Source organism: Zea mays, chromosome 2 (assembly GCF_902167145.1).
Source record: "Zea mays cultivar B73 chromosome 2, Zm-B73-REFERENCE-NAM-5.0, whole genome shotgun sequence".
In the NCBI taxonomy this organism is placed as follows: Eukaryota; Viridiplantae; Streptophyta; class Magnoliopsida; order Poales; family Poaceae; genus Zea; species Zea mays.
Window position 1 is genome coordinate 238,625,318 of NC_050097.1, and position 15,780 is coordinate 238,641,097.

Consider the following 15,780-nt stretch of genomic DNA (forward strand, 5'->3'; position numbering starts at 1 on the left):
CATGGTTTTCAAAGCAAATGGGCCCAGCATTTTCGCCATGGCTTTCAATTGCAAACGCTCTAGACAAAAATAAGGCACACCAGTAGTCTTCCCCACGACTGGTATTATCTGCAAATCAGCCATGAAACATGCAGCTGGGAGATGTCCTTTGCTAGAGCCATATTCAAGTTTCAAATATCTCCAGCTTGTACAGTTGGGCCACAGAGCCTTTAGTATGAAAAAGATAGATTACAATTGTTTTCCCAGTGTTTAATTAAACTAATGCATGATTTTCTCCGATTGATTGACCAGAGACTATTGATTCTCACGCTGCAAAAAAAAAAGGTTCCATGCCCAGGTTTCCATGAATTAAGCTGCTAAGTGCAATCAGGCATTTGCTCTACTTGAGTTACCCATCAAGTGCCCCTAGCTCCTTCATATCTTCCAAGAACGCCATGTAAGAGTCGTCGATGCTTGGCGGCTTGGGTGCCGCTGAAGGAGGCCGAGCGTCGCTTCTTATGAGGGTCACCGAGGGCTTTGAAATGGATACTGTTGATAGTTGTGGCTGCTGCTGCACCTTTGGTTTTGGCTTGGGGAGAGCAGATTCTCTCTTGACACGGACTGATGCAGGAACCTGTAGTGATTCAAGGCAGAATGAGCAATCCTACTACGGATCTCTGGAAAAAGGAAAAAAAAGATCACGCAAAAAATATGATGACAGATGGCATACCATAGCCGTCAGCTCAGGAGTGTGCTGTGCTAATGGTCTCTTCACAACTGTTGGGGCAGCCGACTTCACGTATGATGGCTGCTGAGGTAACTGAGGCCTTGGGGCAAAGGCAGCAAACTCATCTAGTTGCATAGGAGGTCCTGGCAAAAATGGAGGCCTAAGCATCGGCGGCGGACCAGGGAGCACACCATACGGTGGCATTGGCATTTGAGACGGTGGAAATCCTGGAGGAGGTGGAGGGGGCCTGTTAACTCCAGCCGCCATAAGCGATGGCCTTGAATCTGGTGGTGGCGGAGGTGGTGGAAATCTCATGACTCCAGGAGCTAGCATATCAGATTGCATTGGAGGCCTTGGAGGTAAAGGTGGCAAACTAGGTGGTGGAGGCAGCGGTGGTAAGACTCTCGCTGCAGTATCTTCTTTAAGTCCAGGAGTGTCCTTTGAAGTGCCAGCAGCCTCCATGTCATTAGATTTTGGTGGCAACCCAGGCGGCGGGGGTGGTGGAGGCAGGACAACTGAGGGCTGCAACTGCAAACAAGGTTACATCAGACCAAGTCACAAAGGCCAGTATCCAAAAATTTGAACAATAGGAAAAAGGGTTTGATGCATTAACAAATGGATTAGAAGCACTAGTAAATATGCAGAAGAGATCCAAAGTAGGTACCTGAACAGAATCCGTTTTGCTTTCATTTGCACTAGACGCTGCTGGCGGATTTAAAGACCTCTGCGATGGAGGTGGTGGCGGCTGAAGTACTGTATGACCGGATACAGGTTCTCTCAGAGGTGGACCAGGAGGAGGAGGTAAGCCTGGCAATGCTGTGTCACTGTTAGGTTTAGGTGGTGGTGGGGGCGGTGGCGGGAGTGGAGGCAAAGGGAAATGAGGGGCAGATGGATCAATGGACTCTGAGGTGTCTGGCAATGGTGGTGGTGGTGGAGGGGGTGGCAGGGTAGATGGACCTGCTTCAGACTCTGACATGGAAGATGAGGCCCCAGTGCTGGATAAGGAAGGCAGTGGGATCCTTGGTCCTGCATGTCAACCAAGAAATGGAACTGAGAAAAGGCGTGTGATGATTACTAACTGTAAGGAGATAATTTTATGTGAACTTGATTTTTTTTTAAAAAATAATATATTTACATGCAAAAGAGAAATGAATATAGTAACCTATAGATGATTTGTACATCGGAGGTTTTCCAGGTGGTGGTGCTCCAGATGGATTTAAGGTTGGATGATAGTAAACAGAGTCCTGTAGTATAAACATGATAAGTATCTATTCAAATATGCAATAACCTTTACAAATAATTCTACGTCTTATTAACAACATACCATACCCATACCTCGGGCTTAGGATTAGCTCTATCATCTTCATCTGCTGTAGGCCGCCTCTTTGGTGGTGCAAGATGACTACGAGGAAAAAGAAAACATATTGGCTGAGAAAGTATTCAGCATATCAATCTAATAGAATCAAAGCATAATATATCAGTAAACCTCACCTAAACATAATCGGTTGCTCACCCTTCTCTTTCATTTTCTGTTCATATTCCTGGAAAAGATCATGAGAAAGTTATGAACCGCTATGTCTGAACAAAACTTAGTAAGAAATTTATAACTACATCACCCACATAGAAGTTGCCTACAAATTATAGAACACCAAAATAGATTTCAGCGCAGAACTTGTGCCAAGCTCAAAGCCAACAGTTAATAAAACATTCACTTTTACTATGCAACAGTGTGTAATTAGTCGACAATAGCTTCACCATGAGCGCAAAACAGATTAGGAGCAAATAACTTCACATGTATAATAAAATTCCTTCAAGGGGCTCGCCACGCAGCTGGGCTACGAATGGCTCTCGTCTCTCCCGCCCCCGCCCCTTCGGCTCCCGACGCCCCTTCCCCTCCCCAGCACCAGCAAGCGCCGGTTCCCATTCCGGGGCCGGCGGCCAACTCCCAGGCTGCTGTCGCCGCAGCTTCCTCTAGCCCTGGCGCGTCGGCTTCCATCCCCTCCTTGTCTCCTCCTGTGTCCCATGCAACCAAAGGGCGCTCCAAGTCCGTTCGGTGGGGTGACCTCAGTCCGGCTTCTTCGGATGGCGCGACGTCGTTCGACTCCCGGCCTTCCTTCAAGGATGTGCTGGTGAGAACAGCGAACCCTTCGCCGCCCGGCCGCGTGGCAGCCCAAGGGTCTGTCCCGGCAGCTGGAAAGTCCTCGGCGCTAGGGAAGGTGTACCGTCAGCCGCACCCCCTGTCTACAAAACGGCGGAGCCCCAAGCAGGCCACTCAACCCACACCGGCAATCCGCCCAGCTCCAGGATTATCTGACCATGGATGGACGACGGTGGAGTCCAAGAAGGGTAGAAGTCGCCGGCTGAAGGCTTCGTGGCTCCCGGGCCGGGTCCCGGCTGATCTTGTTGGGCGTTGCTTCAACTGCTTGGGTTGCGATCACCGGGCTGCAGACTGCGGCAGCGAACCTCGGTGTTTCCTCTGTTCTGCGCTTGGCCACAAGTCCTCATCCTGCCCCAAGGCTTCGGTGTGGAGGAGGCTCGGGTGTCCTAGACCTGTGAAGTCGGTCTGGGAGCGGCTTTCACCGGCGGTAGAGGGAAGGGTCCAACGACCGGCAAGGCGTCGTCCGGTTTGGCAGCGTATTGCTCCACCAGAAGTCATTCCGGTCGTCCCTTCTGTCCCGGTGGGCAACATGCTTGGCGTCTCGGCCGCACAGGGTAATGGCGGCCCTGCCAGCTCCAGGCGCAAACGGTGGAGGAAGAAGAAGCGCAAGGAGCGTGAAGATAAGCCGGCTTTGGAGATTTCGGCTCCACCTCCTCCCGAGCAGATGCTTCCGGCGAGTGATGAGACTGCTTGTGTTATTGATTGGTCGGTTCAGATGTCTATTGCGGAAGATAATCTCAAGACGGCTGGGGTGATCACAGTGGTTAGCTCTAGAGACGTCAGCGCTGACGAGATCGCGTTGGTTTTGGCCCCACGGCTAGAAATGGAGGTGGGAGGATTGGTTCTCCGTCAGTTCTCCCAGTCCAGCTTCTTGGCTGTCTTACCCAACCAAGTGCAGCTCGACACGCTGGTGGATCGCTTCCATATCATCAGAGAAGAAAACTTCATGCTCTCCTCTAGGCGTTGGACGAGGTTCAGGGGTGCTGTTGGTAATTCCTTGAAGCATCTCGTGGAACTTGAGATCAGAGGTCTATCGTTGCACGCGTGGGAGACTTCGGTGGTGCAGCATTTGATCAACCTCCATGCTTGCATTTCCCAGGTTCTGCCCGACACGCTGGAAATCAGGAATCTGGAAGTCTTTCGATGCCTTGCTTGGTGCTGTGATCCTGAACATATCCCATCTAAGAAGGACCTCTGGATCACTGAACCAGACCAGGCTTCTGTTGCTGAAGGGAAGAAGGCTCTGGTGTATCCGGTGCAAATTCGTTGGGGCCCTGCTGATTTGAATCTCATACCTGGCGCTCCACAGCCGCCAGTTGGTGCTGGCGATCAGGACAAACCTGATACCCCCCTTCACGGAGAAGATGTGGTGACAACCCTCCACCCACTCAACATGCTGCAGCCTTTGAAGACCCCGACATAATGACCCACAATCAGCGGCGGCCGGTGCATGACCGATTGGGACCTTTGAGGCGCTCGGATTCCCCCAAGGAATTGAGCCAGCCTTGGGTTCTGGTTGATACAGAGGCCCGGAGCAGCCAGCCCTGTGATCTGCTTGATGCAGTGGTGTGCAGCAGAGTAGGGATTCCTCCGGCTCCTGCGCCGGATGGGGCTCTCTGTCTGGCGGCTGGGGATGTGCTGCTGCGGCGCGAGGGGGGCTGCGATTAAGTAATCCCCATGACCTCGTTGGCCGCTTCCAGCACGTGCCATTCCACCGGAGGGAGACGCAGACTGTTGTTGAAGACCGCTACTAAACAAGCAAAGTTCAGGAATCCGCCTATCGCGTTCTTCAGGCGGCAGTGGCGCGCCCAGAAGACCCCTGAGGGCGCCGCACCTCCTCCTTGGTCTTCTGGTGACCGGGGTGCAGAGAGCAGCCTGGGCGCCTTGCCTCCTGCCCCAACTGCTGGGGTGGCTGTGTCGCCCCTTCCGCATGGGCCGCCCCCGCATGAGGTGTCACATGGGTCGCCAGGACAACAGAATTTTCTTAGTCGGGTTTCTAAAGCTGTTGGCGCCGTTCTTCCACTTCCGAAGACAGTGACTGAAGGCCGACGACGAAGGCATCCCAATCCCCCTCCGGACGCGATTCGCCGGAGTCGGCGCGTTGCGGGGCTGGGAGTGGAGCAAATTCAGCATATTCCCAAAGCCAGAAGGACAATCATGAAGTCCATCCTTGTGGAGTCAGATAGTGAACATCTCAGCCAACAAAATCTGGATGCATATGAGAAGCTCTTCCAAGCACCCCTGTCTCGTGCCCAAGTGGAGGCTCTCGCTAATCTCTTTGGATGGGTGGTGCCGGATGACGAAGGTGAGGCTGTTCCCCCTGGGACAGCCACTCTGGTCTGCTGATTGCAGCCCGCGGTCATCTTTTATTACAACTGTTTTCCTATGGATCCTTCCCTAGTCTTATTCTGGAATGTCCGCGGTCTCAACTCCGCCGCAAGACAAGATGCTGTAAGGAGTTTGGTTAATTCATTTAGAGCTGATGTAGTCTGTTTACAAGAAACAAAGTTGGTTAATTGTGATCGTCGCACTGTTCTGTCAATGTTGGGCGCTGATTTTGACAATAATTTTGTGTGCCTCCCCTCGATTGGGGCTAGTGGTGGGGTGCTGATCACTTGGAGAGCAAAATTGGGGAGAATTGTTGCCTCTCGAGTGGACTCCTTCAATGTTTCAGTAAAATTCAACCCTGCTGACGGCGAGGCTTGGTGGCTTACCTGCGTGTATGGACCTCAAGGACATGACAGAAAAATTGCCTTTATGAATGAACTGAGAGAGATCAGAGCTGCTTGCGCCGGGCCTTGGCTCCTTGGGGGTGATTTTAATCTCATTTTCAGAGATGAAGACAAAAACAACCTTAATATCAATCGGGCCATGATGGGGAGGTTCAGAAGGTGCATCAATGATTTAAGCATCAAAGACATCGACCTTTTAGGCAGGAAGTATACGTGGTCTGGCGCTAATAATGTGCAAGTCAGGCTGGACCGGGTTTTCTGCTCTTCGGATTGGGAGGAAAAATTCCCCAATTATCTGCTGCAAAGCTCAGCTTCAGAGGATTTAGACCATTGCCCTCTCCTGTTGGGATTGAAGGACAACCACACGGGGAAACAGAGATTTCATTTTGAATCCTTTTGGCCCAGATTTGATGGCTTTCTGGAAGCGGTTACTAATGCTTGGGGTTCTGTTCAGCAGTCCTCTTGTCCCCTCAAGACCCTTTCCCTAAAATTCAAAGCGACTACAAAAGGGCTGCAAAGCTGGAGTGACAGAAAGGTTGGGAATTTCAAACTGCAACTTGAGCTTGCCCGAGAAATTTTGCTGCAGCTTGAAGTGGCAAAAGAGAGCAGAATTCTTAATGTTTTGGAGACATGGCTGCTTGGGCGCTTGAAGAAATGCTCTCTGGCTCTTGCCTCCTTGATCCGCTCGATGGCTAGGACTAGATCAAGAATTGCCTGGCTCAAAGATGGTGATGCTAATACAAAGCTCTTCTACTCTTGGTCTCGTTATCGGAAAAGGAAAAATTTCATAGCCAAAATTCATGACGGAGAGCAGCTTGTGACCAGTCATAGTGATAAGGCTGAGGTGTTTCGGTCCTTTTATTCTGATTTAATTGGTACAGGGCAGCAAAGGTCCAGATCTGTCAACCTTGACACCATAGGACTGCAGCACATTGACCTTCATGGGCTCGAACAACAATTCTCTGAGGAGGAGGTGTGGAATACCATCAAACAGCTCCCTCCGGACAAAGCCCCGGGACCTGATGGGTTCACAGGCCGTTTCTATAAGGCTTGCTGGTCAATCATCAAAAAAGATATTATGGCTGCTATCTTGACTGTTTGGAACAAGGATTTTCGGAATTTCAGATATCTCAACACAGCCTTCATCACTCTGTTACCTAAGAAAGAGGATGCCATCCTTGCCAAGGACTTTCGGCCTATTAGCTTGATCCATAGCTTCGCAAAGTTAATCACGAAGGTCATGGCAAACAGACTTAGTGGTTATATGGACAAGTTGATTTCTAAGAACCAAAGTGTGTTTATCAAGGGCAGATTCATCCAAGACAATTTCATGTTAGTTCAGCAGACTGCAAGATTGCTGCACGCTCAAAAACAGCCCAGAGTTCTTCTCAAGCTGGACATTTCCAAGGCCTTCGATTCGGTATCTTGGTCCTTCCTTCTTGAAGTGTTGGAAAAAGTTGGATTCGGCCCCATATGGAGAGATGTGATTAGTGGGCTGCTTATGACCTCTTCTACCCAAATTATGCTTAATGGAATGCCTGGGGAATACATTCAACACAAGAGGGGCCTGCGGCAGGGGGACTCATTGTCCCCTCTTCTTTTCATCATCGTTATGGATGTTCTCAATGGCCTAATTGTTAAAGCTGCTGATGAGGGCATGCTCCAACCCCTCTCAACACGCTCCATTCAGCACCGAATATCGCTCTATGCTGATGATGTGGTGATATTCTTGAGACCGGCTGCTAGTGATCTGTACTTGGTAACCAGGATATTGGAGCTGTTTGGGGACGCCTCGGGGCTAAAAACCAATGTTCAGAAAAGCAGTATGGCCCCCATTCACTGCTCTCCGGTTGACATGGAAATAGTAACTCAGATTTTTCCTTGCAAAGTTGAAATGTTCCCTCTTAAATATCTCGGGCTACCTCTTTCTCTCAGGAAGTTAACCAAGGAGCAGCTGCAGCCACTTATCGATAGGCTTGCGGACCTCTTACCTAATTGGAGGGCCGACTTGATGTCTCGTGCTGGCAGAGCTATCCAGGTGCAGCATGTGCTCACGGCAACAGTTATATATCACGCCATGGCTTTGGATTTACCTAAGTGGGCTATCAAAGCTATTGACAAGATTAGACGTGGCTTTATTTGGAAAGGTCGAAAGGATGTGCTCGGTGGCCACTGCTTAGTTGCTTGGGGCAAAGTGACACGCCCAAAGGAGCTTGGTGGGCTTGGCATCTCAGATTTGCAAAGGCTGAATTGGGCCCTTCGAGTTAGATGGTTGTGGTTGGAAAAAACAGATCCCTCGAAGTCTTGGGCTGACTTACCTCTCCAGAGTTCCAGCACTCTGAAATCTATTCTCTCTACAGCTTTGACTACTGAAGTTGGTGATGGTCGTAACACCTTGTTTTGGAGGGACAGATGGTTGATGGGGCTGAGTGTTGAGGACCTTACCCCTCATATTTTCGCCCTCGTCCCAGCCAGGATTGCCAATAGGAGAACGGTGGCAGAAGGTATCGTGGAGATGGCTTGGATTCGGGACCTGAGAGGCACCATCACTTGGGCTGTCCTTTCTGATTTTTTAACTCTTAGTGAAGTCATTGCAGATTTCTCCCTTAGTGATGGTGTGCCAGACAAGCATATCTGGAAATTTTCCCCGACAGGTCAATACTCTGCAAAGTCGGCATATGATATGTTATTTCTAGGTTCAGTCTATTGGTGCATTTGAGCGTGTTTGGGAGACTTGGGCACCTCCAAAGTGCAGATTCTTTCTTTGGCTTGTCTTGCACAATAGATGCTGGACCGCGGACCGTCTTGCTAAAAGAGGACTTCCCCATCCCAGTGCGTGTCCTCTTTGTGACCAAGAAGAGGAAACAATACAACATCTTCTCATCTCTTGCGTCTTTGCAAGACAGTTCTGGTACTTCTTGTTGAGCAGGTCTGGATTGCCTAATCTTTCACCGGACAACGCTTTTTGCAGCCTAGATGACTGGTGGAGCAGGGCTGTGGAGAAGCTTCCCCGTGATCTCCAATCAGGTTTCAATTCTATAGTTATCCTTGGCGCTTGGAGCCTTTGGCGTCATCGCAACGACTGTGTGTTCAATGGGCGGTCGCCGAGCCTTGCGAATACTCTCACCCTCGCTGGCGATGAGCTCAGGATGTGGTGTAGTGCCGGGGCGAAAGGGTTGAACCTGCTTTCAACTCTTGCGTTTATGCTTGATCCGGGGGGATAGTCTTGTATCATGTCCAGAGTGGTTAAGTGTGGTGGTGGTGTTGCGTTGGTTGGTATGTTGTGTCTTGTGATGGGTGTGGTGCGTCTGTTGGTATGTTGTGTGCGGCGTGTGTGTGTGCGTGTGTTGTACCTTCTTCTATCTATCTATTAATGGAATGATACGCAGATCTCCTGCGTGTTCGAGAAAAAAAAATTCCTTCAAGTTCCAAATCACCCAATATTGTCAGTCCAAAACATTCGGTAAAGATAAATGTCATGATCACTGAAAGCATAATGTGGAACAAAATCCTTATCATGGTTCACTAGCAAAAGAGTGTATTTTACTAAAATAATTCAAGATACCACTTTCCTATATCATGGTAAACTTAAATAGAAAATTGTATGGAACAAAAATGTCGTGCCATAATTTTTTTTAAAAAAACAGAACACCTACATTACATTGCACAGCTAATTGCCGTGGCACTGCCCGAAAACGTATCCAAGCAGATAAAACATTTATGAAAAGGGAACAGTTTACGAATTATTACATTGTTACGAGTAGGATAGGTTGAAAGACATCAAATATTAAAAAAATGCAGAGTCTAGAGTATGGATGGAGTCTGGACTTCTGAAACCAAAATACCTTTCGTTTCTTAACAATAAGATTGTATGTATCCTCAAGCTGTCTTTTCTTATGCTTCCTAGCCTTGTCGAGAGCACCATCAGCCTCTGCATCAACAAAAGAAAAAAGGATTTCAAGATTGGCAAGCCCTCGAACAGACAGAAGTAATCATCACTGCTACACTTCCAAAGTCCTCACATGCACGCAGATGTTTGAAAATATAAAAGAAAAGCAACAACACTGCAAATTTACTAGTGCAACTACACTGAGGCACGGAGTTATAATTCAAAAACAAAGTACTCATGATGAATTCCAAACAAAAAATCTTGCCTAATGATCAACATAAATATAAATTATTCTAGCCGAGCCTTATAGTCGTACTGATTAGAATGCTCAAGAACAAAACATTAGATTTCCTATGCAGCTATGTTAAAATGAATGTTGGTCATAAGCCTGGTGACGACCAAGATCAAGAGTAGACTATCAAGGCCCCTAGAAACAAAGCTCATGTGAAACTAGAAAGTGAAATGAAACATCATGTACAAAACAGAGCCAAAGTAGCTAGCAATTCAAAGAGGCAAAATGCTGCAAAATATAATGTTTCATGAGGTCAGTACATACATATGTGGTAATTCCATGCTAATACTCTATGATGTTTTAAGATGCCTTAGAAATATAGTTGTTTCAATAAGGCATACAAGAAACACCAGACCAGAAAGATAATTAGCCAACTGCATGAGTAAAATCAATAGAAATTTGCATTCAAACTAAGTTAGGAAAAAACTAGTAGTGTATGAATGTATAGCAAATGTTGACGAATAATGTGCAAATAATGCTATGGCTACATGTCAAATGAACTCTGTTGTCATAACAAAGACAGAACAAGTAATATGATCTCTTGATATATGCATACAGAACTAAAGGTTCATGAAAGTGACTATATATTTTTTACAAAGATCACTTTTCAATTAGTTTTTCCAAATGAAGCTAATTTACTTACTCATCTTCTCCAATTTCTCAATCTGCTCTCGTATAGCGTCTGGATCCTTTTTCAAAATACCAACTTCCCGCACCTTCTTCCTTTCCTTTTTGTTCTGGAAGATACAAGATAGGTGTCAAAAGTTGAGAAACTGAATTTAAAAAAGCACACAACAATTGCAGGCAATTAGCTTGTTCACTTTGCTAAACTAGTTTGATCCCCTAGTGCCACGTGTCAACCAACATGAATTTGTTACTTGTACACATATATACACGTTCTACCAACAGAAAATATGCCACAGAACTTTTGTTTTCAAAAGACAAAACCTATAAAACTCCAACCACCCTTCTGTATTCTAGGCACAACATCTTTCGAGGAAATACTGATGCCATTTGGAGAGCATATCATACCAGAAGTTTCTACACAGGCACATGTTTTTGTATTGTCATCATAAATATTGTTGAATGTGACATTTACCTAACCACAAGAACAAACCAAATCTAACAGTCACTAATAGACTTCTCTTATAACACTTAAGATATAGCCCAAAATCCTCCTAAAATAAACCGACAACAATGAACAAAAAATACATATCAGAACAACACAGTTCCAGTCAAGCTGCCAAAACACTAGCACTAGTCACTAGGTATGGTTATTTATCTGGTTCTTGTACCACATTCAAAATCTTCAATTCAACAAATCAACATGGTTGGATGGGATATGACTTTTCCCATATCGAATTACTGGATGATAACGCTTGAGTCCACAGTAACAGACAATAAAACAGACAAATTTCGTTGAGATTGTCATAATCAGATGAACCAATCTACGCAGCTACCGTCACCACTCCAACCCCGGATAACCAGAACGAAGCCTAACGAGTCAAGGCACCAGCGCCATCGTCGTGACTAATAAGCTAATGTAACCCCAGGACCGAACCGACAGGCGTCGCGGGAAGCGAGGAAACCCTAGGGTTTGACAGACACTCACCCGCTTGAGCTCCTTCTTCCGCTGCTCCTTGCGGAAGGCGTCGGTGGGGTTCATCGCCTTGCCCCCCTTGGTCGTCTTCATCTTGCCCTCCTCTTCCTCGTCCCTCTCACCCTCCGGCGATGGAACTGCGGCTGCGACGGCGGCGAGGGGTTCACGCGCCCGACCCGAGCGTGGAGGTCAGGAGGATGCGTCCAGCGTGGAATCCACCGCGATGGGATCAGGACTCTGGCTACATAACTAGACCGGTCGCATCGACTCGGACACCCGGTTAATCAAGGCCCAAACAAAACGCCTCTCTCACCCGGTAAATCCAGCCCAGCCCACCAACTAGAGACGGCAACGGTGACCCGATCTCCGATTCCCCGCGGAGAATTCTCCTATTAGAGAACGTGTATGCGAATAATTTAATCCCCGCGAAGATCTAAACGGGAGAAATTTAATTCCCGTCGGATTCGCGGGGATGAGGACGGGGAACCACTCGTTCTCATTCCCCGTGTACCCGCCCCACAAAACTTTTTTTATCCAAGTTAGTCAAATTATTTGTTAGAATTATAGTAAAACTCAATGTATGACATATTATAAAATAACAAACTAAACTCTAAAGTAGATGTCTCTTGTAGTTTTCAAAATTGTTTGTTAAATTTGTATACAATTAATTTAAATTTATCTTTAAATATTGTACTTCTAGTGGGGACAGATTCCCCGTGGGGTTCCCCATGGAGATAAATTCCCCGATGGGTACGAGGATGGGAGAAAAAGCTCCCCCGTAAGTGTTCGCGGGGACGGGGACGGGGAATTTTCCTCCCCGCGGGGACGGGATGGGGAGTCATTCCTCGACAGGGAAATCCCCGTTGCCCTCCCTACCACCAACAAAGGTTATTATGGCCCTGTTTGAGAGGTCTCCGTTTCAAAAATTATAGTTTCGATTTTCTAGCTTCATCGTAAAACAACTTAACAGATTGGACGATTGGTAAGGTGGTGTAAAAGAATGTTTGGCTTGTACATAAACTTCAGCTTCTATAATACAATTAATTTGTATGAGTTTCCTTAATTATCCTTGATGATTAACGGGTGAAAAAGAGACATGAATTGGTAGGTCATGTAACCAATGTCATGGCGGGTAATTTTAGTGCAACTTCATGAGGTGGTATAAAAACAGTGTTTTTAAAGCATCCTTTCAGGAGCTTAAAAATTTCATGCAATTGAACTCTAGTTTCAGCTTTTTGAAGCTAGAGTTCGTGGAATTAGACCTGTTTGGAGAGAAGAAGCTGAAATAGACTTAGAATTCTTGAAGTAAAGCTCTCCTAAACATAGTCTATATCAACCTCCGCCCCACCGACCCACCAAAATATCGTGAAAAGCGCAAACATCGTTATTGTAGGGTGTTTAGGATGGCTCCATATTCCAAATCAACTATGGAGTTGTAGTTTATAATATAAATTTAAATAGTTTTAAAGATATTTTAATCTAAATAATAAATAAAATGATTTATCTACAAGTCTTCTAAAGGCTTACAACTACAGCTCCATAATTTTCTGGAGCATCTAATGATCTCCTCCACCAACTCCACCAAAAATTCTGGAGCTCAAGTTGTCCCAAACAAGGTGAAAGGGAAATGGACTTAATCATTTCCTATAATCGATTTTGGTGGTTGGCGTCCAACACAAACCACATGGACTAACTAGTTTGTCTGGATATCATTTATCTCAGGTGCATAAGCCTCAACACAAACCAAGAAAGAAATTCAGTTGTGGACACAATCAAAATTGGGAGCAAGACATAAAAGTGTGCTGCCAAGTGGCGCACCGGACAGTGTCCGGTGCACCAAGCCCTCGACCAAACGAACAGGCCACTCTCGGGAAATCTATGGGCACCCTCCGCTATAATTCACCGGACTGTCCGGTGTGCACCGGACTGTCCGGTGAGCCAGCGGAGCAACGACTACTGCGTGTCAACGGTCGACTGCAAAAGTGGACAGTGGCAAACAGTGCGCGGCAGAAGTCAGAGCGCAGAAGTTAGAGGTCACCGGATATGTTCGGTGTGGCACCAGACTGTTCAATACAAAAAAAAGGACAAAGGGTTCCAACAGTCAACAACTCCAAACCCCAACGGGCGCGCTGACGTGGCGAGCACCGGACAGTGAACAGTGACTGTCTGGTGCGCCACCGGACTGTCCGGTGTGCCCATCGCCAGCAAAGTCAACCAACGGCTAGGAAGTGGTTGAGGGCTACAAATACCCCCCAACCACCTCCATTCAAAGTATCCAAGTTTTATGAGATCCTCATTCAATACAAGAGCAATAACATTCACTCCAAGACACAATTCCAAATATCAAATCCTCTCCAAGTCCCAAAATCAACTCAACCACTTAGTGACTTGAGAGAGAGAGAGAGAGTTTTTTTGTTCATTTGCGCTCTTGTTGCTTGGGTTGCCTTCTCTCCTTCCCACTCTTATTCTTAAGTGCTTTGTAAAGCTAGCAAGAGACACCTAAGTGTGTGGTGATCCTTGCGGGGTCTTAGTGACTCGATTGATTAAGGAGAAGGCTCACTCGATCTAAGTGACCATTTGAGAGAGAGGGAAAAGGTTGAAATAGACTCGGCCTTTGTGGCCTCCTCAACGGGGATTATGTTCTTTGGAACTAAACCTCGGTAAAACAAATCATCGTGTCCACTTGTGTTGATTTCCATTTGATTTGTTTGCTCTCTTTTCTCTCTCTAAAATTTTCTTGCCAATATTGATTTGAGTTTTCTCCCAAACGTTATCCGCATCATTTGAGCAACTCGTGGCAAGAGAAACAGTATTCCGCCTCGGATTTAATTCTAACGCTAACCTCGACCTTAGTGTGTGTTTAAGTTCATAAATTTCAGGTTTCGCCTATTCACCCCCCCCCCTCTAGGCGACTTTCAATTGGTATCAAAGCCAGTGCTTCATTAAGAGTCTAACAAACTCGAAGTGATATCTAGAGATCATGCCAAGAGCGACATCGTGACCGGCGACAAGCCCACGGGCTCGAGAAAGACTCCATCAAGGGAGTCCGACAACAAGAACAAGGAAGAATCCTCTTCCTCCATCAAGTCACATCAGAGGGGTGACAAGAAGAAGGAGAAAATGAAGAGGGTGGTCTACTACGAGACCGACTCTTCAACACCCTCCACATCCGGCACTGAGTCGTCCACTACTTCTAAGCGTCATGAGTGCAAGAAGTATAGTAGATGCCCCTACGCTATCCCCGTATTTCCAAGCACGCTCCTCTACTTTCCATTCCCTTAGGAAAACCACCATATTTTGATGGTGAATATTATTGTATGTGGAGTGATAAAATGAGGCATCATCTAACCTCACTCCACGAAAGCATATGGGACATTGTTGAATTTCAAGCGCAGGCACCACAGGTGGGGGACGAGGACTATGACTCGGACGAGGCCGCCCAAATCAGGCACTTTAACTCCCAAGCAACTTCTATAATCCTTGCATCTTTATGTCGAGAGAAGTATAACAAGGTGCAAGGATTAAAGAATGCCAAAGAAATTTGGGACGTCCTCAAAACGGCGCATGAAGGGGACGAGGTGACCAAGATCACCAAGCAGGAGACGATCGAGGGAGAGCTCGTTCGATTCGTTCTCAACAAAGGAGAAGAGCCGCAAGCCATGTACAACCGGCTCAAGACCATGGTTAATCAAGTGCGCAACCTCGGGAGCACAAAGTGGGATGACCATGGGATGGTCAAGGTTATTCTAAGATCCCTTGTTTTTTGTAATCCTACTCAAGTTCAATTAATACGTGGGGATCCTATATATAAACAGATGTCTCCCGAGGAGGTGATTGGCAAGTTTGTGAGCTTTGAACTTATGGTCAAAGACTCTAAACACATTGTCAACTTGGAGCAAGGCGCCACCTCTACACCCGAGGTGCAACCCGTTGCATTCAAAGCAACGGAACAACAGAAGGAGGAGTCTACACCAAGTAGGCTTCCAATCGACGCCTCCAAGCTCGACAACGAGGAGATGGATCTTATCATTAAGAGTTTTCGTCAAATCCTCAAGCAAAGGAGGGGGAAGAACTACAAGCCCCGCTCCAAAAGGGTGTGCTACCGGTGTGGTAAGTCCGGTCATTTTATCGCTAAATGTCCATATACAAGTGATAGTGACAGGGACGACGACAAGAAGGGGAAGAAGAAGATGGAGAAGAAAAAGTATTACAAGAAGAAGGGTGGCGAGGCGCACATGGTGCGGGAATGGGACTCTGACGAGAGCTCCACCGACTCCTCCTTCGACGAAGACGCCGCCAACATCGCCATCAACAAAGGCCTCCTCTTCCCCAACGTCGACCACAAGTGTCTCATGGCAAAGGATGGCAAAAAGAAGAAGGTACATTCTAGAAGTTCCTCCAAA

General features: G+C 47.0%; 1 protein-coding gene across 2 annotated transcripts; it reads right to left on the reverse strand.

Annotated features, from left to right (window-relative positions):
• Window positions 1–70: 70 nt before the first annotated feature.
• On the reverse strand, window positions 71–11,738 carry LOC100192510 (proline-rich family protein). Of its 2 annotated transcripts, none has more exons than XM_008668867.4 (9): window positions 11,390–11,738; window positions 10,421–10,514; window positions 9,442–9,527; window positions 2,198–2,247; window positions 2,042–2,108; window positions 1,869–1,950; window positions 1,371–1,732; window positions 710–1,228; window positions 71–613 (listed from the first exon to the last, which is right to left on the reverse strand). In XM_008668867.4, exons 1-9 carry the CDS (start codon window positions 11,468–11,470, stop codon window positions 389–391), a joined length of 1,566 nt encoding a protein of 521 aa, XP_008667089.1. In that variant the 5' UTR covers window positions 11,471–11,738; the 3' UTR covers window positions 71–388. The 2 variants fall into 2 exon arrangements, with proteins under 2 accessions (XP_008667089.1, NP_001131202.1); NM_001137730.1 differs by having other exon boundaries at window positions 85–613; window positions 710–1,234; window positions 11,390–11,570.
• Between the last annotated feature and the right edge of the window lie 4,042 nt (window positions 11,739–15,780).

Excerpts from the sequence above, each read along its gene's own strand:
- LOC100192510 (NM_001137730.1), bottom strand. The coding sequence starts at position 11,470 with ATGAAGACGACCAAGGGGGGCAAGGCGATGAACCCCACCGACGCCTTC. Across the intron at positions 2,109-2,197 it reads GAGCAACCGATTATGTTTAG|TCATCTTGCACCACCAAAGA; the intron begins GTGAGGTTTACT and ends TTTTCCTCGTAG. Across the intron at positions 614-709 it reads CTCCTGAGCTGACGGCTATG|GTTCCTGCATCAGTCCGTGT; the intron begins GTATGCCATCTG and ends GAATCACTACAG.